At 41.4% G+C, this 23,854-nt stretch overlaps 2 protein-coding genes across 2 annotated transcripts; both read right to left on the bottom strand.

Moving 5' to 3' along the window:
• Positions 1–1,430: 1,430 nt before the first annotated feature.
• On the bottom strand, positions 1,431–6,789 carry LOC131686906 (uncharacterized). The gene is made up of 2 exons (XM_058970919.1): positions 2,392–6,789; positions 1,431–2,270 (listed from the first exon to the last, which is right to left on the bottom strand). Exons 1-2 carry the CDS (start codon positions 6,787–6,789, stop codon positions 1,431–1,433), a joined length of 5,238 nt encoding a protein of 1,745 aa, XP_058826902.1.
• A 9,793-nt stretch (positions 6,790–16,582) lies between these two features.
• LOC131686905 (uncharacterized) lies at positions 16,583–17,065 on the bottom strand. The gene has a single exon (XM_058970918.1). The coding sequence runs from the start codon at positions 17,063–17,065 to the stop codon at positions 16,583–16,585; it is 483 nt and encodes a 160-aa protein (XP_058826901.1).
• Positions 17,066–23,854: the final 6,789 nt, after the last annotated feature.

Genomic DNA, 23,854 nt, shown 5'->3' with positions numbered 1-23,854 from the left:
GGCGTGTGTTCTCTGCGAAACACGATCTGGCTGTGTAATTTAGGTTAAAACTGCTTGTAATTGTGTGCACTGGCTTACAGGTTAGAACTGCTTGTAATTGTGTGCACTGGCTTACAATACTTAATTGCTACGGAAAATAATCGTATATAATTCATTGTATCATTTCAGCTTAACGTTACCATATTTACCGTAATTAATTCCATATAATCTTATATTATCTTGCTTCACACCCTATCGTAATCTTACTCACGGATTTTTGTACCTCCTGACTCATCAGCTTTATGACAATGACAAACTGTCAACCTAGGCTACGCACGATCTGCAGGGTTGCGCAACAGTCGGGGCTTGCATACAGTAGAGGCGTGCTAACGTGGACAAGTAACAGTAAAGGCGCGCTAATGTGACTCTGGACACGTAACAGTCCCCCCAGGTACGCTGCCTTCGGGTCGGCTTACACGTCTCCGCGCCGTACGTCTAGCACGGCCAACTTGGCCACCGGACGCTCATAAATGCCGGTTGGGGTCCTCACTGTTGCTGATCTGGGTTGACCATCTCTTCCCGGCTGAACGTTAATTACTCTACCTTTCGGCCAACAATTCCTTGGTGACTTCGGGTCCACGATAACTATCACATCGTCAATCTCGATCGGTTTCGTCTGAATGAACCACTTGGTGCGGCGGGTTATCTCTGGTAGATAGTCGGTAATCCACCGATTCCAAAATCTGTTGGCTTGAACCTGGGATAACAGCCAGCTTTGGCGGAGTACGGTCCCGGTATCGTCTATGGTGCAAAGAGGTTTTACTCCGTTGGACGAACCAAGCAAAAAGTGGTTGGGGGTTAGGGCGGGCGCTGAATCATCGTCTATGGGAACATGTGTCAAAGGTCGAGAATTGATTGTGCTTTCGACTTCTGCCAACAGGTTCCGAAGTACCTCGTCCGTTAACTTCCGATTCTGAAGGGTCATCATCAAATTTTTCTTGACACTGCCGATCAAGCGCTCCCAGCTCCCGCCCATGTGTGGTGAAGAGGGCGGCAAGAATACCCAACTAGTTTCCGCATCCGTGAATTCCTTCATCAGTTCACATTCGTCAACATCCTGCTCTGCTTCCTTGACTATACGCCTTGCACCAATGAAGTTGGTACCACGATCACTGTAGAAGGTTCTAGGTTGACCCCTGCGTGAGATGAAATTCCGCAGTGCCATAATGCACGAATCTGTATTGAGAGAGCTCACAACTTCGATGTGAATCGCACGGATTGTAAGGCAAGTGGCGAGCATCCCCCAACGCTTCTCCACTCTTCGCCCGACAACGATCTCGTACGGGCCGAAAAAGTCGACGCAAACATGCGTGAAGGGGCGTGTGAAGGCATTCAGCCGTGCTGGTGGCAGGTCAGCCATGATTGGCACTCGTGGAGCTGTTCGATCGTTCTTACAGCGCTGACAGTCTCCTCACTCTGGCATAGGTCATTCGAAGCCTAGGAACACTATATTTCTGGCGAACTTCGTTGATAACGGTCTCGTGATTTTGGTGGTGGTACTTTTGGTGGTAATGTGCAATAATCAATCTGGTGGTATGGTGGTCACGGGGAAGTATAATTGGGTGTTTTGCGTCTTCGGTTGCATATTCACAGGCGGCAATGCGGCCACGTATCCTCAGTATCGCGTGCTGGTCCAACCACGGTGATTTTTGGTGAATAGGACTTGTTTTAGGAATCGGCATTGAAAACTGGTCCGGTTTCAGCCGCGTTTCTCTAAGCAGAGCTATTTCATCAGGAAAGGATTCCTGCTGCGCTTGGCGAATTACAAAAGAAGTAGCGAACAATATTTCGGTATTGGAAAGGGGTCCAGTTGCGATTGACTTTTTCTGCATCTTTAGTTTGCAGTTGTTTGCAAACCGGTGAACTAGAGCGACAACCTTGACTAATCGGTTCCAGGTAGAGAAGTCTTTAATTTGTACCACTGGCACTGTTCCGACGAAGTGTGTCAGCACACTCGGGCGTAGTTCTAGGTCCGTAATTTTCGGACTTTTGACAATATTTGGCCAACATTTTTCCGTCAGATACAGAAACTTGGGACTGTTGAACCATCTTGCTTGAGCTGTCAGATCGGGAACACCTTTCCATTTTGTTCCGTCGTCTGCTACGTTCAAGTCCGTAGGGACGTATCTCCATTCACTCATCTGTTTCCAGGATCTCGCTGACTCGAAATGAAACAAACTGCGAATAACGGCGATGATCTGATTTGATCCAACAAAGCACATCCTGTGAATCTGACCAAAAGATTTTTCGTGAGATCCGGAGCGCAAGGGTTTCGAAAACTGAGCGAGCGAGTCGAGCTCGCGCTGCCTGGAGCTCTAGTTTAGGAGTTGAAAGATATTTTAATGGTGCTACCCTGGTCTTTGCAGCGACTAATTTGCACTCGACAACGCCGTCTTTGCCTTGGAAACGTAAGTAACAGGCTGCTGTGATTCCGTTATCTCCTGCGTCTACGAAGGTGTGGAGCTGGACATCATCATTTCTAGAAGGAATTCGGCTCAGATAGCACCTAGGAAGGCTGATTCGTTCAACTTGTGGAAGTACTCGTAGCCACGTGTGCCATTTCTTGAGAAGTACATCATCGATTTGGTCATCCCAGTCGATTCCGGAGCGCCAGACCTCTTGAAGCAGAACTTTCAGGTACATGAGAAAATGGGCGATCAATCCAAGCGGATCGTATATGGACATGAGAACGCGTAGCATTTGTCTTTTTGTTGGACGAAGTTCACCTTCCAACAGCGCTCGACCGTAGCGACTCCATCCAACTTTGTAGGTAAAAGTATCCGAATCAGTACACCACCACATACCAAGCACTTTTTCTGTAGATAGCTCTGGTGACAGATCTAGGTTCTTTTCTTCCGTTTGTTTCTCTTCTAAAGCATGCACGACCTGTTTAGAGTTACTAATCCAATTGCGGATCTCGAATCCTCCCTCAGCATGTACTCGATTCACTTGCTGTGCGAGCTGAATCGCCTCCTGTTCTGTGCAAACACTAACTAGCATATCGTCGACGTAGTGGCGCTTCTGGATCACCTCAACTGCAACTGGATACTCTGCCCTAAAACGCTCGGCGTTCAGGTTCTTTATGAACTGGGCACTGCTAGGAGAGCAACAAGCTCCAAACGTCATCACCTGAAGAACGTACACAACGATTTTCCCATCCTCGTGGTACCAAAGGAAACGCTGGCATTGTTGGTCGTCGTCTCGCATGCGTACTTGCAGGAACATTTCACGCACGTCTGCCGTGAGTGCGATCCTTCCTTTACGAAATTGGATCAATATGTTGAACAGATCACTAAGCTGATCGGGACCTTTCAACAAGAATGAATTGAGTGAGACGCCGTATGATGCTGCAGCCGCATCCCAAACCATTCGAATTTTTCCGGGTTTGTTTATATTTGTGACCGGGAATATAGGCAAATACCATACCCGAGGAAAAGATTTTTTCAGCTCTACATCTGAGAGTATCCTGGCATATCCTTTTGTAACGAGATCGATAATCTTCTGATTGAGAGCTTCGGCGAGTTGGGGATTCTTGTCCATTCGTCTTTTAAGGTATTGCAGCCGGCGCAGAGCCGTGGGATAGCTATCTGGTAGACGAGCATTCTCGTAGCGCCACAGCAGGCCCGTTTCGTATCGGTCTCCCTTGAAAACTGTGCGGGTTTCAAGCAGGAACTTAGCTCGCTCTTCTTCCATTGAGAGGAGAGTCTTCTTTGGCTGTGGAACTCCCAAACTTTCTAATGTAAAGTATTCCTTCATCGCTTTGTGTAGCTCCTCGTCTGTCGATGATTCACGGGCGCACACGTGGAAAACTGAATGCACCATGTTTGCGGTGTTTTCTTGGTTACCTCCTCCGCAGACTGTCCACCCCAGACGGGTTTTAACAGCTATTGGTTGGTGTAGTGCACCTTCACGACTCTTTTGTACCAAGCTCAGGTGTTGGTCCTTTATGCCAATCATGATCCTTGGTCGAATTTTATAATATGAAGTGATTGGCAGACCCTTAAGATGCGGATACAGTGAAACAAGTTCGTCTACGTTGAGTGTTTGTGGCGGGAGAAGTAGCCCCTTTACGGTACGTACACCTTGTAGACTGTACTTTTTTGAACGATTGTGTTTCGCTGAAACTTCCAGCCCGACGCTCCTTGAGCAATCTTCACTGCGTTTTTCTCCGCCCGTCCAATGTAAGCACAATGGCGTTATTTCTCCTTCGAGTTGCAATTCATCTGCCAGTTCATTGTCGAGTAGTGTGAGTTCCGATCCGTCATCCAACAAGGCGAACGTTTGAATAGAACCATGCTTTCCATGAAGTACGATCGGTAAGTAGCGAAATAGAACCTGGCTAGATGTAACTTGATGACTGTGACATCCATGCTCCGATGAACTAGGTTTCTGTTCCGGTGAAACATGATGCGGAGTCGGCGGAGTTTTGTTCATGTTACTAGCAGAAGCATCTGAAGGGACGCTCTTCTGGTCCTTATGCAGTGTTTCGTGGTGTTTGAGCTCGCAACCATTTCTTCCGCATAACTTGGCTTGACATACTCCTTTGTGTTGGCGTAGACATCTGCGACATAACCCTAGATCTCGAACGGTCGCCCAACGCGAATCACGAGAGAACTCTAAGAAGCGATTGCATTTAGCGATTGATTTGCAACTCCCTTTGCATACCAGGCAGCTCTCGGATACCATCTTCGCGTTCGATGGCACTGCTGAACGATATTCTACAGAGTGTCCTTCGGAATGTGTGTTGAGGTACAGATTCCCTTTCTTGGTTGCGCGTGACTCATTTCGAACGTATTTGGGTTCAGAACCGAAGCTTGGAAAGGTGACAGCACTAGCAGCTTCTGCCAGCGAGTACAACCAACTGCTGAAGGATGGTAGATTAACCATCGGAAGTGACTGTCTGTATTGTGCCCAGTTAAGCTTTATTGATGACGGCAGCTTGCTGACGAGTTGGTGAAGAAACGTTACATTGTAAAAGTATTCTTCGAGCCCACACGCATCCACTGTCGCACAAAAGTTCTCTACGCTAACGGCGAAATCTACAAGAGTTTCCAATTTGTCCTCTTTCAACGCAGGAAGGGAGTTAATCTTTGACATCATCGAATTCACGATCACCTCCGGTTGCCCGAACAACATCTTTAGCGTAGACATAATTCCGTTGACATTGGACGGATGCATTAGTCTACATCTAACCGCCTCATAGGCACGGTCTTTTAGACTTCGTTGCAGACGAACGATGTTTTCTTCGTTAGTAAATCCACACATGGCAGTCGTACTGTTAAAGGAGGAGAGAAAAAGTGGCCATTCTTCGGGATTTCCAGAGAACAGTGGCAGGTCTTTCGATATGGCTTGACGAGCGACTAATTGCTTCCGGGAAATTGAAAATGGATCAAGTTCGTCTTGTTCATGGTCGTAGACATCACTGAACTGCAGAGGGGTTGAATTCAATTGATTCCTTTGCGGCATCGATTGTGGATCCCTTTTACCTGAGTAAGCATGGTTTGGATTGAATCGTGGAAATTGACGATCTGGTATCGGTAAGGCAGTCTGTGTTACAAAAGCTGGTGATGGTTGAGAAGATCGAGGGAAGAAACTCTCCTGAGTTGGATTCACGCCTGGTACTGGTAATAGAGCTTTCGAGTTTACATGCGAACGTGGGTGTCGTGCAATCGAAACTTTGCGTGGGGGTCCTATGATCAGAACCGATGTCAAACCATTTGGGATCGAACCATGATCTAGCTTGAAAGTCAAATTCGATGCATCCTCCCGGTCAATAGAATACGATGACAATGATCTCGGTTCTGGAAATGGTTCCGGAGGATTCGGTTCTGACAACGACGAGTGGTGGCTGTCGATCCGCGAGTTCGGTAGACTTCTTTGTTGTATCTTGCTAGAATGCCTGTCCGGATTGAATTGTTCTTCAACTTCCGGATCTGACGGGTATTCATGCTCACTTGGAATTGCCAACCAGTTCTTTACCTTATCTTCCGAAACACTGCTAACTGAACTGTTGTCATTCATCGCTTTCTCTAGCAATTGATACTTCTGTTCCAAGAATGCCTTTTCCTTTCTTATTTCTTCCGCTGCAATTACTCGTTGCTGTTCTGCTTCACGTCGCTCGATATTTCGAAAATCTTCCAGTTTCTGTAGCTGCAATCTTGCCAAGGCTTGAGATGAACGACTAGATGCAACTGATGGAGCTTTCGATGCATTTTTCTCCGGGGGGTTGTTCTTGGATACCACCCATTGTAACGATGTTACGGATGCAAATGGGTTCTCCTTGCTCTGGTAGCTCGATTTAACTGTTCCGGATGATTGAACTGGTAATAGGGTGTCAACTGATTTGACGTTATATAAAAGATGCTGCTTTGGAGAAGTCGTTGAAAGACACGTTTTTATAGTCGGCTCGGACAATTGCTTTGTAGAATTACCATCTCTGTGAAGAGGGACGCTGTCAGTTGAATTTGTATCCTGGATTCCTTTTGCTGCTTCGCATTTGGCACAACTCCATGGGTAATTCTCGATCTCCTGCGTAACACCAACACATTCAAAATGATGCCATTTCAAGCAATCATCACACCTCACCATACTATCCGTATCTTCCCCACGGCACACTTGACACGTTCGACCTGGATTGGACTCTTCGGGATCTTCCGTGACCGCCGCTTGCACACCACCGATTGTATCTTTCGGACCGACCACTTTCACGGATTTGCCGGACCGTTTTGACCGTAAGGTTTTACTTGGCATGACCGATTATTCTGACTGATCGTATATAAACGAAAATAATAATATGTTGGAAATTGCCAACGGGGGAAAAAAGTGGGTTTTCCGAAATAATAACGCAGTAATAAAACGACCGAACTGTTGGGTTTTCTGTTGCAGCGCGTTATTATTTTCCTGCAATTAAATACATGTAGGACAATTTGAACTTTGTCACAATAGCTAGTTTCGTTCATCATTACGGCCAAAGTTGTTTGAACTACTTACGTTTAGTGCCCTGTTTGTGAATAATCTGAATCCGAAATCTGAAAACGTGTGAATAGGCTGACTGATCTGCAATGGCGTGTGTTCTCTGCGAAACACGATCTGGCTGTGTAATTTAGGTTAGAACTGCTTGTAATTGTGTGCACTGGCTTACAGGTTAGAACTGCTTGTAATTGTGTGCACTGGCTTACAATACTTAATTGCTACGGAAAATAATCGTATATAATTCATTGTATCATTTCAGCTTAACGTTACCATATTTACCGTAATTAATTCCATATAATCTTATATTATCTTGCTTCACACCCTATCGTAATCTTACTCACGGATTTTTGTACCTCCTGACTCATCAGCTTTATGACAATGACAAACTGTCAACCTAGGCTACGCACGATCTGCAGGGTTGCGCAACAGTCGGGGCTTGCATACAGTAGAGGCGTGCTAACGTGGACAAGTAACAGTAAAGGCGCGCTAGACAAGTAACAGTAAAGGCGCGCTAATGTGACTCTGGACACGTAACAATCAGAATAACTTATGTTGAAGGTATTCTTTCACACATAGTCTACTAAATTTGGAAACTCCGAATTCATGGAGTATTCACGTCTTCAGCAAAGTTGTTTGAAATAGCATTTTCGAAAAATACGTTGAAGATATTAAGGGGGGATTATCATATAACCCTTGTGAAGGCAAGCTAAAATCCTAACATTAAAGGGCAAGCCGGGCCTCTCAGGCCCGTCTAAATTCAAGCTACTTTTTGCCGTTCTCATATAGAAAGGTTATGCAATCGGTCGAAATTTCGACTATTTAACCGAGACCCGCAGGGCCAAATCTCTTACACCATTCGACTCAGTTCGTCGAGATCGTAAAATGTATCCGATTTTCTCAGAGGTGGCTGGACCGATTTGTACAAATTTAATCTAAAATGAAAGGTATAGCCTTCCCATCGGTCGCTATTGATTTTTTTATTGATCCGACTTTCGGTTCTGGAGTAACGTGTTGAAGAGTACAATCACACAGCAAATATCCATAGAAACTGATACCACCATGATGTCAAAATGATGCAATATATATTAAAATATGTGCAACATTACTTGGCTTTGCATGTCTAGATCCTTAATGACCCACCGAAGGCATTTCGACCACATTGGCCAGCTATGGCGGTTATTGATGCCCCGGGGGAACTTACCAAGTTCCTAAGATAATGTCATACCTATTTCTCAGCGAATTCTTTACCGATTTTTACAAACTTGGTTTCAAATGAAAGGTACAGCATTCCCATTGGCTGCTGTTGAATTTCCAATTGATTCGACTTCCGGTTCCGGAATTACAGGATGATGAGTACGAACACACAGCAAATCCCTATTTCAGCGTATAAGGCGATGGATGTAAAAAGGTCAATTTTTTTTCCAAAAGGTGAGTACTCGGAAGATCACGTCGACTGTCGATTGGTTCTGAGCTCCATTTCGTTTGAACGCGACCAATAAATGTTTCTGGGTTGCTATTAATTTCTTCTGATGCATAACATATTCATATTTTCCTGCATCAGATTCATCGTCGGAAGCAATATCATACACAACTTCTTCCTCGCTTTGCAAATCAGTTTCGGAATCGTCTGCTGTTGAATTTGCTCGAATTTCTTCCATTATTTCAGATTCTTTGAGACGATTGAAAACATTGACGTCTTATAGCAAATTCAGTTTTTTGTTGCTTTTAGAATCTACAATTTGAATAATTACGACAACTATAACACAAAGAATAGACAACAAAAATAGACAATAACGATAGAGTTAGGTTATGTTGTATCCAAATAAATGTCAAGTAGACCACAGTGGGTGAAATAAAAGTATTTACCCAAAAAAATATGACACACGTCATTATCGTATCCTATTTTTACATTTCCTATAAAAGGAATGTATAGAATTCGCTCAAACTTTCAAGATTTTTTTTCTTATAAGAAAAGGTAAAAAGATAAAATCAATCAAAACATGAAAAATTCCTGCTAATATGAAGCTGAACTCATCAAAATGTTTTTTTTCAGATAAATATTAATGTATAAAACCCGTAGTATTCCTAGTAAACATTGCATGCACACCGGGCCGGCCAGGCCCGGCTTGCCTTTTTGTGCATGTTAAAAATTCAAACATAGCTGCGCATCACTCCATAGATGAAAATTTCACAATTCTTTATTTTTGTTATAGATTTCAAAGCTACTTATCAAAATTTCCATGCCCAAGCTTATACTGCATACACATTTTTTTGTAACTAAACAATTGTAACGTGCCGAAAAAAGTTATTCGTTCATATGCGATATATTAATGCACAAAGTCGACATTTTTTTTCAATTGGCGTCCTAAATTGCAAGAGAACTATTTAAAAAAAGAATGCCAAAGTGTATTTCTTGTACTTTAATAAATTACTTCCCTCGCCCCCACCCCTAAACGAAGCACCAATTTTATTGGTCTCTACATATACTGAACTGAGATCCTAGTTTTAATATTTTAAAAGTTGACCCTTGCTGCAATCTTCTAGTTTTAAGAGTTTTGAAATCAAAGCCGTGAAAATTGTCCTCTTTCAACTTTAATGGTAAAGGCACGTTACGGTACATTTCTTGCTGGTGGAATAAAATCCGGAACACAAGAGCTTTTTCACCTCGTATGTGGCACAAGTAACGCTGGCAACATCAATTAGAGTACTTTTCGGTGACAAATTCTAACTATTTGTAGTTTTCCAGAAATTTTATGTTATATTTGCATCGTGATGGTTGAAAAACAATTGTATAACACTTTTATTGTGAATCGCAACCTTTTACGCTCGTTTTTTTTTGCAATTTGGCGGAAAAAAATCAAGAGAAAATTAAAAGTTTCATTTGTTTGGTCCAATGCAAATATGAAATTTTCATAAAAATTTCTTAGTGTTTCGATTCGAATTTGATTAAGTTTACTGGCGCATTTTAAGGGGCATGAAATTTGTTTTTTTTTCTCTAAATAATCGATTTCTTTCTTTCTTTTTACATATATTTAAATATCAAAGTGTCAGAAATAAATTTTTAAAATCACCATTTGATATCCTTTAAAATGATGGATAAAGGACTGGATGATTTAACACCCTTTTCGAATGTTTCATTTCCGATGAACGTACGAGCTTTAATCTATAGTGCCGCATTTCGCATTATTTTTTTGTATTGGCAACTTCAATGAGCCGGAGGGGAGTTGTGCAGGGCCGGCGTAACACCTTTTTGCCGAATGGGTAGTAAGATTCGGAGTGATTTCTCCCTGTAAAGCTATGGTGTGTGTAAGTAAAAATGAAAATTCTATGCTAATATTTGGTGGCTATTTGGAAACACCCTTTGTTAACAGGGCTGTATGGCCGACGGCTCAGCGAAAATGTATTTTATGAATATAGATACTAAAAATATTCCACAACAAAGTACCAATACTCCATTCTTTTAAATTTCGTTGCATTAATTTTCCGTTTCCTGCTACAAAACCTTCCTTTCGAAACCCTTTGATAGTGTTGACTAGTGGAACGGTATCTTCGACGACCGACAACCTTTCAGACTTAGTGGTGGTCAATTTGAATATTTCTCCGATTGCAAAAACAATGCCGATAAGTCTCATTTTCGATGCAAGTTATATCGAATACAACCGGCCTCTGGATGGTCTACTTCCGGACCAAAGACAAGCCATTTAACATCATCGACCGTATACGAAAAAGTATTTTGTCTACGTACCCGCCCGGGAAGTAGAGATTGATGATGTAGTCTCCGAAAAGGGCCTTTACTGCGAAATAGGGGATGCTCCTTCAAGATCCCTGTGCTTCAGTCAGTGAAAATTCTGGTATGCAAGCAATTGCGTTCAGCAAAAATCGAGGAGTATAAGAAAACTTATTTTCCATCAGCCTAATTTGGAGCCTTTTGCTGGATTTGTTCTCCCAAAATTTGTTCTTTTGAACAGGACTCGTCTACTTGTTCGCCTTTTTGTACCGCGGGGCATGAACTGCCGTCGTTGCAAACAATAGGACCATTGTAGAAATAAGGCACGGTGTGGAAAATGCGGAGAGGACCAAGAAAACTTTTTCTTCTGTGCTCCGAATGAACTGTCGACATATCCCGCATATAAATTATACGGAGAACTGAAGCATTCTTTTGAGAAACGCTGGGAAGAAAAGTTAAAGAAAGCACCGGCCACGACTAATTTCTACGCTTCCTTGTTCACTAAAGAGCGAGATTCTGACAATCCCGTTGAGGGAACATCTTCTAGTGTGCCTACAAGTTTTCGAAAGGGGAGAATCATTTCCTCCCCTAATTTTCCTCGTAAAGGCCTGAAAGTGTCCTTTACAAAACCAAAGTAAGTGCCTTCTGTTCTCGGAAAGTCCACATGCGACATCCAAGACCCCAAGTGTCGCTAAATTTCAGCATCGCACCTCAGCTGGTTCTAGAAGACTTCAACTCCCACGATATGTCATGCGATTGTTTTTATTCTGATAACCGATCTATCTTTCTGAATGATATTCGCGACAATTTCAATATGACCATCTCGAATACAGTGGAAATAAACCGAATGCCTGGCAGCGCGGCGAATCGCGTTATATTTATCATTGTACTCTACCTCATTAGTGTTCTCATTGATCGAAAGAGCTACGCGTCCACTATATCCGAAACAATCGAATCAAAATAATAAATTCCTCCGGTTTAAGTGTACAACGTTTTGACTGGTTTGTTTCTCTACATTGCGAAACGAATACTCGGCGCTAACAATCGTAGACGGTTTCCCACTCTGTTGTTGTCAGAGTGCTTAGAATTGTATGCGAAAAGGTCATATGAGGAATTTTTGAACCTCGGATCGCGAAATTTTTTTCCGAATATACGCGACGTTAGAAACGCAAATGAAAAACTTGATGAAAAACTGAAAAACGTGGTTATTGGCACCGGTTCGTCAACGGATTAACGAGAGAAACAATATTTCGTCTGGCAGCTGGGCCCTACGTTGTGTACTCGATTCGACCTTTGTACGGAACTAAAATCCTTTTTCGGCGACAACAGCATTCCACGTAGATTCGCTTTTAAATGATAGACGTTTCGCGATCAAATTATAATAATGTAATTAAACGTAATACAGTGGGATTCCGTTTTCGGCAACAATTTTTTTTCAGTTGCCAAAACTGGAACCGTGCCAAAAATGGAACCTTACTTTAAAAGGTTTTATTTTCAATTTGTGACATCATGAATGTTACAAGAACATTAATTATATAAGAATATGTGAAATGGAATGAAATAATAGAAAAAAATCTACAAATTTAACTTTATTCGCTATGCCCGCCCCCACAAAATATAGTAAATATGACTCCTATGTTTGGAAATAAAGTCAAAAGTGATATCCATTATTACACCAAAATGATTATTGAGCATTTTTCAAAAGATTTACTATGAACAAAAATAATGTTGCCAAAAACGGAACCCATTTGTTGCCAAAAACGTAACTTTTTTGTTACCAAAAATGGAGCATGCCAAAAAAGGAATCTGACTGTATTTGTTCTTCAAACACAAAAATCTATCTGTCAGCAATGATATTCGCGCTATGCATTCTCCCCAAATTTAAATTGTAAAGCAAAGAAATTTGTATCTGAATAAAAATATGCAATCGAGGAATTGCAACACAAGAATTTAGTGTGCAAGACACATATGTGGTTAATTTCAGGTTTTGGTTTGTTCCAAACTTTCGAGTGGGTAATTCCCTCCTCGATAATTTTTGAGTGGGTAGTACTACCCATACTACCAACGCATTCCGCCAGCCCTGGAGTTGTGAATGGATTTTCGTATGCAACTATAAATTGGAATCATTTTTTATTTCGACTTATGTAGTCACACTTTCTTTTTTACATTTTAATGGCAACTCAGATTACTAAGTAGGGAAAGTTATGAAAATTAGAGTTCTCACGGTAAAGACGGACAAGGCTGTCTTTACCTGGAGATATGTTGCTAGACTTGAGTGATTCGTAGTTATACTGCCTAAGCTCGGCTCCTGCTAGCAGAAGACAAAAGATTAGTCTGTAGGACTTTAAGCCTGTTTCTAATGATCCTGCCACGTTTAGTTTTCCGATCTGTATATTTCACATCCTTGCTCTCACTTGGCACCAATTTTGATTACTTTCCCTACTTAGTAATCTCTAGCTAATTAAATGTCGTTAAAAAGTAAAAAACTATAAATTGTTATTCAAGACTAAAGCGTTTTTGTAATATGCAAAAAACTCTATTTTGCCTTCTCGTTTTCGAGAAACAAAAAAGTGTCACAAAACTTGTTAAAAAATTCATATTTTCTCTTAATAAAGTTCGGTATCAGTTGCATCAGTTGCAAACATAACTTACAATTCCATGAATTGTCTATCTACAACCTGGAGCTCACCATTTAAAGTTTTTGTAATGGTAACTTCTAATTCTGGGAAAAAATATCAATTAGTTTAGGTTTAGGCCGAAACGCCAACTGTCCTAATTACTTTAAGGTGAAATTTCGGAACGCAGTGGACCTCGCCAACGAAAGAGAAGTAATTTAATTACTGTCAACAACTACAATTCCCCCGGAATCTCCCTTCAAAGTGAATTTTGACAGTTGGCACTTACAACCTAGTCCTAAGTTAATCAAGAAGTTCCATAATATTTTGCATTTTTTTTTCGATTAACTTTTTTGGGAATCAATCCTGCACCAATCTCATAGCTGTGTTCGTACGGGGCATGTAGCATGCGATTATATTTATCGCAGTCGAGGGACACATCGCTGAGTGCTTTACGAGCTACGCTATAAACGAGTTTCGGAACATTTAAAACAATTTACTCACCCCTCACTAATAGCCCTGCCGGAAGAGATGTGGCATTTGAAATATATATATGCCCGGCATAAACAACAGACGGTCGTACCGTTGGGTTTCATTAATACCAGCCGTGGAATCGTGGAACTTTACTTTCCTGGTTTGCCTGCATCTATGGACGCCCCATGTTAATCAACAGTTCTGGCACTTTGAAATCGCTATGCACCGTACACACTGTGTGACAGTTATTTCTAGAAATCTGCTAGTCATACCCAAACCCACAGTCATCTTTATGTAGAAAATAAGTGAGAAAATGTGCAACCCTCCCACGGGGACACCTTCGCATCATTTCACTCCTCCCGTTGACGTAGCTCCTTCCAGCGCCGTAGTAAATAGAGGTTGACGGTGGGTGGTCTAACAAATTACACATGAAATGGGTGGGACGATCAACGCCAGTGGGAAAATTTTACCTCCCATGACACTCCCATTTCATTTTGGTGTTCCGTCCGTTTCGCTGTCTGATCGCATCCTCCCAGCAGCAGCGGGTGGGCCGTCCGTGGCAAAGCGGGGTGGAAGGAGCCAGAACTGGAAATCAAATGGGCACGTGCCACGCACATCGTTCCACCTTGCCAGCATGTTTTATCGTCATGTACATAGGTATGTTATTGTAGCTCTTTGAGCAGACACTCCAGAGATTTCATTATGCAAATGAACAGCAATCATTCATGATGCTCGTGAATCGGCAATTGCCATCTGTTTTATTTAGTCAAAAATCACCCTACCGTTTGGGATGGGTCTTTAGGAGTAGTGATGAACGCATCGCTAGTACCATTTTTACGGAGAATATACGAATGATGACGATGATGGTTATGATGATGATTTTTTTGTCATGATTAATGAACGGAAACTTTCGGGCGACTTCCTTCTCCGTCTTCTAATTGCTATTGGTAGGGAATACCTACGAGGGTCAATAATCTTTGCCTGGCGTAGAAGCTTACTCGGTGGCAGTAGACGGCGTAGAGTGCTGTACTGAAATAATTGGATTATCTGCAGCGCTTTTTCCACATGAGTTAATTGGATTTATTGATTATATCGTTCATTTTGCTGCCCTTGTTGTTACATCAGTGGAGAGATAGCTTGCGGTGAAAGTGACAGCATAAAAATCGCCTGAAGATAGGCAATGTAGCTGTATTATGGATGAGTGGAATTTGGAATCTAGGCGGTAAAATTTTATTGTGGTAGCCCAACTTCATTGCTAACTGTTCACTTTCACTATCCAGTTTTTCAGTTACCGTTACCGAAGAACCAAACGGAACCGTCTATGAAATGTTCGAGACAACTTCTTAACGAAACAGTTCGTTTCGACAAGAGCCCCGAGTGGAAGAGCTACCTACAGGTCAACGCACTATGGAGTAACTAGGCCAAACAACTGGACAAAATTATTTTCTACAGTTCTATGTATTATTTTGTATCTATAATTAATGGGAAGCTTACATAATTGATGTTGAGTATATCTATCTTCTATAGGGGAACTGGTGGTAAAATGAACACGTTAAGTAAAATCATTATTTTTAACTAATAAGTGATTGAGATACTACAATCACCTTATATGTTTCTTGTAAGACATGTTTTGTACATATTTGGTGGAAATACGTCGACATAAACACAAACATTATTCTTGATTTCGAAACATGTCCAAAAAAGAGACATGTTTATAGCGTGTGGGTAGAATGAACATGTACTGGTGGTAAAATGAACACTTTCTAAGTGACCTGTAAAATGTTCTGTATGTATGCAATGCTTAGTGTTGAAAAGCATTTTCCGAGCAATGCTGATGTCCCAGTGGCTCATGAGCAGTGATGTACCGCTGGGAAAAATTCCATCTTCCCGGGTTTTTATTTTTGGATTTTAACCGGGTTTTTTCCCAAATCATTTTAACCCGTACGAAATATGTTTTTTTTTCGTTTTATCGAATGTATGATGTTCATTTAAAGTTTTTTGAAGAATCTTCCATTTACATTTGAGAGACCGAAAATAAAAGTCACAAGGATAAAACATACTTTGTAGAATCTACTTCAGATATCTTAGCATGTAAAAATCGCATATAAACATCAACCGTAAAAATCGGACAGAGATCCTTGAGCATGAGAATCGCTTAGAATATTCTCACCCGAAAAAGTCGGCAAAGATAAACCTCCAGTATAACTCGCTCACAGAAAATTCCGTACAACGTTACATTCAAGATTAAAAGTCGGATAAAGAAAAGTCCTTTGTAAGAACCGGATATACTTTTTTACAGTTTTTATGCTGTAGGACTTAATCGAAAAGCTCCTGTCCGATTTTGAAACTTGAAGTTTAAATCCAATTTTCACATTCTATTATATTTAACGGATTTTCTGTTCCTGCGACTTCAATTTCGGTCTATTCCATATTCCAACTTGTTTCATATAATAGTGGGAACAATAGTCATTCTTACTCTGACTAGTGAAAATTAGAATAATCGTGTGATGCCTAAACTACTTTTATTCTGCTTGTTACTCATTTTATGGGTTGCTATACTTTTAGCGTAATGAGGTAGGTATTCACACAAAATTTAGAAAATACTTATTTAGTTAGTGAAAAGTAAAAGTGAGTAATATGCAGAAAGCGAGTGGCCTTGACATTCGTCATTAGTATGAACCATAATCAGAACTCTCACAAATCGCAATCCGAATTCTTTCGGCATCAACTACATCAGCAACATAAGATTTTATGGTCACCGCATATCGAAGAAAGAATCTACGGACACTTTGTTAAACGCCCCGGCTCTTGCGGCGGACGTTGCTTCTGCCTTCCGAAATGTTAGTTTCGGATTACGTTTCATAAATCGGTACAGCCAATCGCGTCCAGCTCTTCTTTTTTGCTTGTTTAATGGATGTTGTATCCCGTTTCTTTCGGCAAGTTCGAAGGCTAGTTGACGAATGTCGTCTTTTGTAATTCCATAGAATCGACTCTCCAAGTCATGCATATGATGTATCAATTCATTTTCCTGATCTGCCGTAAAGACGGTTTCTTTTGGTCCGAGTTTTGATTTCGTCACCTTGCCACGGACGTGATCCAATAGTGTGATTCTTGGAATACCAAACGATTTTGCCGCACATTTTATGGAAACACCTTCACTGACAGCATCTTTCGCAAGATTCAACTGTTCTTTGCTCCAGCTCCTACGACAGGTCTTCCTTTTGTAGTTTCGAGGCATCTATAAAACATAAATATATACACTTATAATTTTATATTTATCAAGCATTATTATTAGTATTATAATTCGTAGCTACGTTAGTCTACTTAGTCAATTACAGAATCCTAATCACCTATGCAAAGAGGGTGTCGGACTTACCTCACATTAGGAGTGTCGGTCTCACCCCAACAACGCACAATTTTTCAAAATCATGATAATTAATACTGTATTGGTCTAACTTACCTCTTATTGAATACAGTTAATAATGTGAAGTGTAGATAAGGCTATAAAACTTAAATAATCCTGTTTCCGGTACTTTTAGTGCTCTTAAAACCTTAACATCAACGAGCGAAAAATAATATCTACCTGTACGCGAATCACCGGTTGTGTTTGTTTTGTTTATTGTTCGATATTTGACACATCACTATGTACCAAATGTGTCTCGAAGTGCCCAAAATAGTAATTTAAAGGTTCATTATCATTTTGAGATTATTTTAAAGCTGGTTTCTAGGAAAAGTCATGGGGTGTCGGGCTTACCCACAGTGTCGGACTTGCCCCCAGTTCCCCTAAGTTTATGCGTCCGACGATGGCTGAAGAGCAGTAAGCCGAAACGTTACGTGTGGTAATGGGAAAATTTGGAGTTTTCATTTTCACCGAGAAAAGTCAACAAGTCCATGAAAAAAAATACATCAGCAACAGTAGAAAAAATGTTTAGTACGTGTAGGTGGATTCACAGTAAGAAACGCAGTCGACTTAGCTCAAAACGTGCTGAAAAGCTTTATCACTAATTTAACCACAATATTTGTAAAGAAATGTTGGATTACCGCTATAATAATGATTAAATCGAGGAAAACCATTCAGAATTTTTATATACATGTAAAACTTTATGACAATAATAATCATAAATAAAATAAAAATGTTTGGATAACAATACATTAATGTTCAATTACTAAAATATCAAAAAAATGCAAAAAAAACCCAATCTTCCCGCGAAAAAACCGTTTTAACCGGGAAAAAACCTTGGGTTTTTCCCCAAAATTTTAAAAACCCGATTTGGTACATCACTGCATGAGTTTCAACGGGTTTCAATTTTTTCGAATCCGACTCGAACCCGAGAGTTTGAAAATTGAAGAACCCGAACCCAACCCGAGCCCGGATATTTTAAAATTAAAAAGGATATTTTAAAACCCGATCCCGACCCGAACCAGAAAATTTAAAATTTCAGAAACCCATTCCGAACCTGACTTGTTAATATCAACCAATGTTGCCAAAGATATTTAATTATGGGCACTCGAGTTGGATGCTAGGCTCATCTAAGAATGATAGAATTACTCGAACCTGAAGTAACACCGTACGCGTCCAGTTGCATCTGGCTATGGCAAAACGAATTACTGGAAGTGGAATTCACATTTATATTTACTATTGTTGAACGTCGAATTTGTAATTTGTTATCGAAAACCATTCCTGCAAGAGTAATTTTGTATAATTTATTATATGTATTAAATTAAGCAACACTAAATCGTATTCGACAGTTTACACGACGTCACCCGCGTTACTGGTTGGTACAGAAAGTAATTGTTTCATGTACCGTTGATTTTACAGTAGCACTAGTATAATATCACCATATGAGTTCCATCGTTGTTCATGACACTGTGAAGCAGGCGGATTGTACCAGGGCTAAGCCGTTTCATGAATCGCAAAAATACTACGTGTTATGTTCAAGCCATTAGCGGGTTTGTTAAAATTTCAAGTAAAACTTATTTTGTAACGTATGTTATTAACGCCGTCATTGCATCTAGCGCTGGTTCTACATCATTGAAATTTTTTCTCGGTGGAGATTTAACCTGTCCTTCATTAGTACTCAGCCTATTTTGGTAACCCTAGCTTAACAAAGGACAGCCAGAAACCTGGCGTAGGACTCGATGACTGGGGAGATGTTGGTTCCTATCAAAAGATTTTCGTCACTTATAACATCGAATTATCTTGTTTTAAATTTATTCAGTTTTCTTCAAAATGGAATCTATAGTAGTAGTTTTCTGTTTAAGTATGATGGAACAAAGACAGTACCTATAAAATGAAGTTGGGGAAAAACTGCTAAAATTATTTGCTGTTAAAAAAATCAATAGGCGATGTGCCTTTCCCAAATGTTGCTCAATTTGAGCCACCATGATCCCACAAAAGTACCACCAAATTTGTGGGTTCAATAATTGTGAAATTATTCCGGACTGCAACTGTATTTGCAGTCGATGGTTCAAAAGCATTTCATGCGTCGCAAGTATGATAAGAATATACAATTCGTGCAGTATTTAAATTTACATAATTGTCGTTTTAATTCATGTTTCTGATAACAACATACATAGTTAAAACTCAATGTACAATTTTAAGTCAATATGTATCAAAAGTACTGTTATTCAGAGTACTCGACACTTTTGAAAACTTTTCGAATGCTTGCGACTGTCCAAATGACCAATCAGAAGCAGATCAATAGATTGTTTTGTATTGTCTCTACTTTTCTTAGATTCGTACTTGCTGTACGCTTCAGGCGAATTTCACGCGTTTACTCCGACCGCGGCCTAAGTTTCGGCGTCAAAGTATGTCGAAATTCATTTTCCATATTAGAAAGTTGTACCAATATTTTCCAACAAATTTCCTTTGACCCAGCGGCGCGCTAAGAAAATTTTTCGGGGAGCTGAATATTTTTTGTATATATATGAAAAAATGTTCAAAAACAATCTGAGCAGGAAAAAAATGTACAAAAATCAACAACTCGGGGAACGGGTTTGGGTAGTCACCCGACCCGCAAATACAGCTAATATTGCACGGAACCTGATTCCTCCCCGGAATTACCTTACGGCAATACTTCGGGAAGAGAAGATACACACTCCTATCCAACTAGTTCTTTCAGATGGGTTACAGCACCCATCCTCGACACACTTCCAGTTTTCGACCATCCAAACAATGTGGCAATTTCTGTATGGTAGTAGGAAAGTTAGCTGTGGGTCCAGAATTAGTGCTCTTCCCCTACGAGGACAATCCGGGCAGTAAACTTCAGACAGTCTAATTTACTGAGCCCTTCAGTTCCCTTGTGCCCCATTTAGTACCACTTCGCTTCCGACTTGTTCGCGAACTACTCGGTCTAGTCCCTGACGATGGATCTAGCCTACTCCGACGAAAAGCTCCCCGGCGAGAGAAGTTCAAAAGCGAGCCAGGTGCCGAGGTCAGGTCGGCGATTCAGGTAGAGTAGGGCTTCCGATTTGCTGGAGACCCGGCGTGGTGACTCGTCGCGGTCTACGCAGTCTAGTTCCCGGAGGTGAATCTGACTGTACGCTGACAGAGAGTTCTCCTGATGCCGATTTTTCTTTGGTTTCAGTACCACAACTTCTTTAGCTCTTTGGCTCCCTGACCGGTGCCATTTAGCGCCGCAACTCATTTAAGCCCTTTAGTTCTCTTCTTGTGCCATTTACATTACATTCTTGTTGATTCATTCAGCTCCTCGACTGGTTCGAGATCTACTCAGTCTAGTCACCAGCGGAGAATCTAGCTTACGCTGACGGAGAGTTCACTGGCGAAAAAAGTTCTCCCAATACCGATTCTTCTTTGGGTTTCGCTATATTTCTTTTGGAACAACCGGTGGGGTATCGTGGTCGGTCTGGCGATTTCAAATGGAGCATGGCATCCGGTTCGCTGGCGTTTCGACGACTCATACTCGGTGCTCTGTTGCAGTCTACTCGACTATTCCTCGGCGGTGGATCTAACTTATTCCTGCGGAGAGTTCCTTGGCGGTGATTGCTCTCCCGAAACCGTTGCTCTATGTTCATCACGCCATTTCCGTTGTAAGACAGTCATGATCTACATCATAACTCTGTTTACTGCGTTTCACGTCTGTACGTCGCTTGTCATTCTGTAGGTTACATTATCCGGGTTGATGTGCGGTCCACCCGTTTTATGTAGCTTCCTGCAAGTAGCTTCAAACCTCGGACATTCAAAGACCACATGCTCCGGTGTCTCCTCGACGTTCTCACACTCTGGACATAATGGTGAAGTTGCGTACCCGAACCGATGAAAATACTTCCTGAAGCAGCCGTGGCTCGGTAGGAGTTGTTTCAGGTGGAAGATGATCTCTCCGTGCTTTCTATTGACACATGTCGACAGGTTTGGATGAGCCAGTAGGTTCACTTTCCTTTCTCCTTGTTGTCCCATTCCTGCTGCCACGTCACCATCGAATCGAATCTCAGTTTCTGGCATTTCATTGATTTTAGCACTTGATATCCTCCGCCAGGGTGATGCAGATGGGGATCATCTCGGCGATAACTCACACTGCTCCGGTACGCAATCGCAACTCGTACGGCCAACAGCCGGAACGTCCTGTTCAGCTTTTCGCGGTTCCACTTGGTTTTCGGCGCAGTGTCCTCATGTCGCAGTATCGATGACGAAAGGCTAGATAATAGAACGATATTTCGCAGGTGTAATTAACGTGGTTGTTAAAGCTCAATCAGTCGTCGATTATCACATGCCCTTCGACGGTGATCTGTATCCGTTGAACCGCTTTACAGTTGCTGACCAACAACGCATCCGTCTTGTGGTAAGCTATTTGCAGCTTGACCCAGTTCATTCAGCTCTCGATAACATCTATTGTTTCCGTCACCGACACCTCAATTTCTTCAAGTGTCATCACCGATAGTGACACGTCATCCACGAAACCCACTATTTTCACTTTCCCGGGCAGCTGCAGTCTTAAGACCCCATCGTACATTTTGTTGAGTTGGACAGAGAATGGAGCCCTGATAAACGCCCGCTGCGACTCGCATTGCCTTCTGCCCTTCGATTGTCTGGTACAGCAGTACTCTACTCTGGAAGTAGCTCTTCAGGATCTGGCTCATTCTTCTGTGCAGCGCTGCGGTATTGGTTTATACGAGGCTGGATGGCCCGGTGATTTCCCTGATTTTGGCAGCAACATCAGCTTCTGTACCAACCTTATTTCGGGGAAATTGCCATCATCTAAAGACTTCAGCAGTAGCATCCTGAACATGTCCGGATATGCCAGGATCGCAGCTTTCAGCGCCGCGGTTGGTAGGGGAGACCGGGGCTAGTTGACGGTGTTTTCAGTTTTAGAGAACATTCCATGAAAGGACAGACTGTTGGCAACATCTCTGAATCTTATTAGAATTTTTATAATATTGTCTCCATTTCTAGAGACAAAAATATGTGACGCGAAAAACCCGCAACTTACCCCAGTCCTGGGGTAAGTTGGCGGAATGCCAGGAAATAAACAATCAAATGGAAATTCAATTTCTTCAGTGGTAGTTATGAAATGTGTGGATTTTCTTTTCAGTAAAACTATATATTATTCGACGTTTTCCATTAAATTTTAGTATCAATACCCCGAAATTTTGACTTCGACGCGTACTCCATATTCAAAAGCAAATTTTCGAAATTCTTTCGTCGATTGGCCAAAGTAAATGTCCTCTGCATTGACGAGAGGCAAAAGAAAAAGATTTTCTTACTTTGGAGTGAATTCCAGAAATAAAAATATTTGATGACTATTTTTGCACTGTAAATATGTAGTACCGTCAACTTATCCCGCGTGCATCACCGCCTACTTACCCCAACCGCACATTTCAACAAAACAAAATATTTTGCAACAAAAACACATTGGATAATGTGTTTCACATTACTTGAGGTACTCAACGATAGGCAACGCTTTATGTTTAAGAGAAACGGAGAAAAGGGCAGAGCCGTAGCAACCTAAGGGGCAAGAGGGGGCTTTGCCCCCCCACGCGTTTTCCGACGCACCTCATACTTACGTACTTTCTCACATTTAAATAGTTTAAAAGAAAGATGGAAGGAATAAAGAAAGAATTTAAGGAATAAGAAAAAAACAATAAGGTGATCTATTTGTATAGTTTATACTGTGTTAATTAGTAACGGCCCGAAATTTCACCGTAGCAAATTATCACAACATAACGCGATCTTGTGCATGTATGTGTTGGCGGTTTACTACCCAGCGGGCGATATATCGCAGCAGATAACGGTAGTTCGGCACAATCTTTTCCAAAAGACCAAGTTCCAGCGCCAATTGTTGGTGCAAAATGCAACTCTATTGTGACGCTCGGTGTAAGCTGAGTTAGCAACCTGACATAATGAGTTCGATGGTCTCGTGCGGCAACTAACACATACGGAATATATCCTTGACGTCTTGGTGGCAAACATACCTCCTGCATATTCCTCGTCGGCATTATCCTGTCCTGGATGGCTATCAGTAAATTTATCTTGTTTTAGCCACAGGTTCGATGCAGCCTTGTCGATGTACGGCTGCTCCAACTGGTGGGGGTGGGCTCCAGACTGCCCAGTCTCAAATTTTTGAAACCTTAGTCGGCTCATCCTGAGTCGATTCCTAGTCCCATCAGGAGTCTTTATCCAAATCGGACGAGTCTAGCTACTAGACCAACGTGTTAGAAATTTGTATGGGATTTTTCGACAATATACATGGAATCAGCGTACTAAGTTGCATTTTCACCGCTTAGTGGCACTGTATAAATCACTTTATCACTGCAAGTAAAAATTAGAAAGATATTTTTTTTTACCTACAACTTTGTCGAACACTGCCGATTAGTTTAAATTCATTAGAAGAAATTATTAAACATTTAATGAAATGCTGTCTGAGTCAGTTTTGCATGGAGCCTAACAGCACAAGGTGGAGAATCATTAGTTGATTCCTACGAACTTTATTTTTTGCTCAATAATAGTTGGGTTCAACTGAAAAGTATGTTTGGAATTATTTTAGTGCATGATATGAGTCATCTTTTGACC

The sequence above is a fragment of the Topomyia yanbarensis genome, chromosome 3 (genome assembly GCF_030247195.1).
Source record: "Topomyia yanbarensis strain Yona2022 chromosome 3, ASM3024719v1, whole genome shotgun sequence".
Taxonomy (NCBI): Eukaryota; Metazoa; Arthropoda; class Insecta; order Diptera; family Culicidae; genus Topomyia; species Topomyia yanbarensis.
The sequence above is the reverse complement of the archived record's forward strand: the minus strand, read 5'-3'. Positions and strand labels throughout refer to the sequence as shown.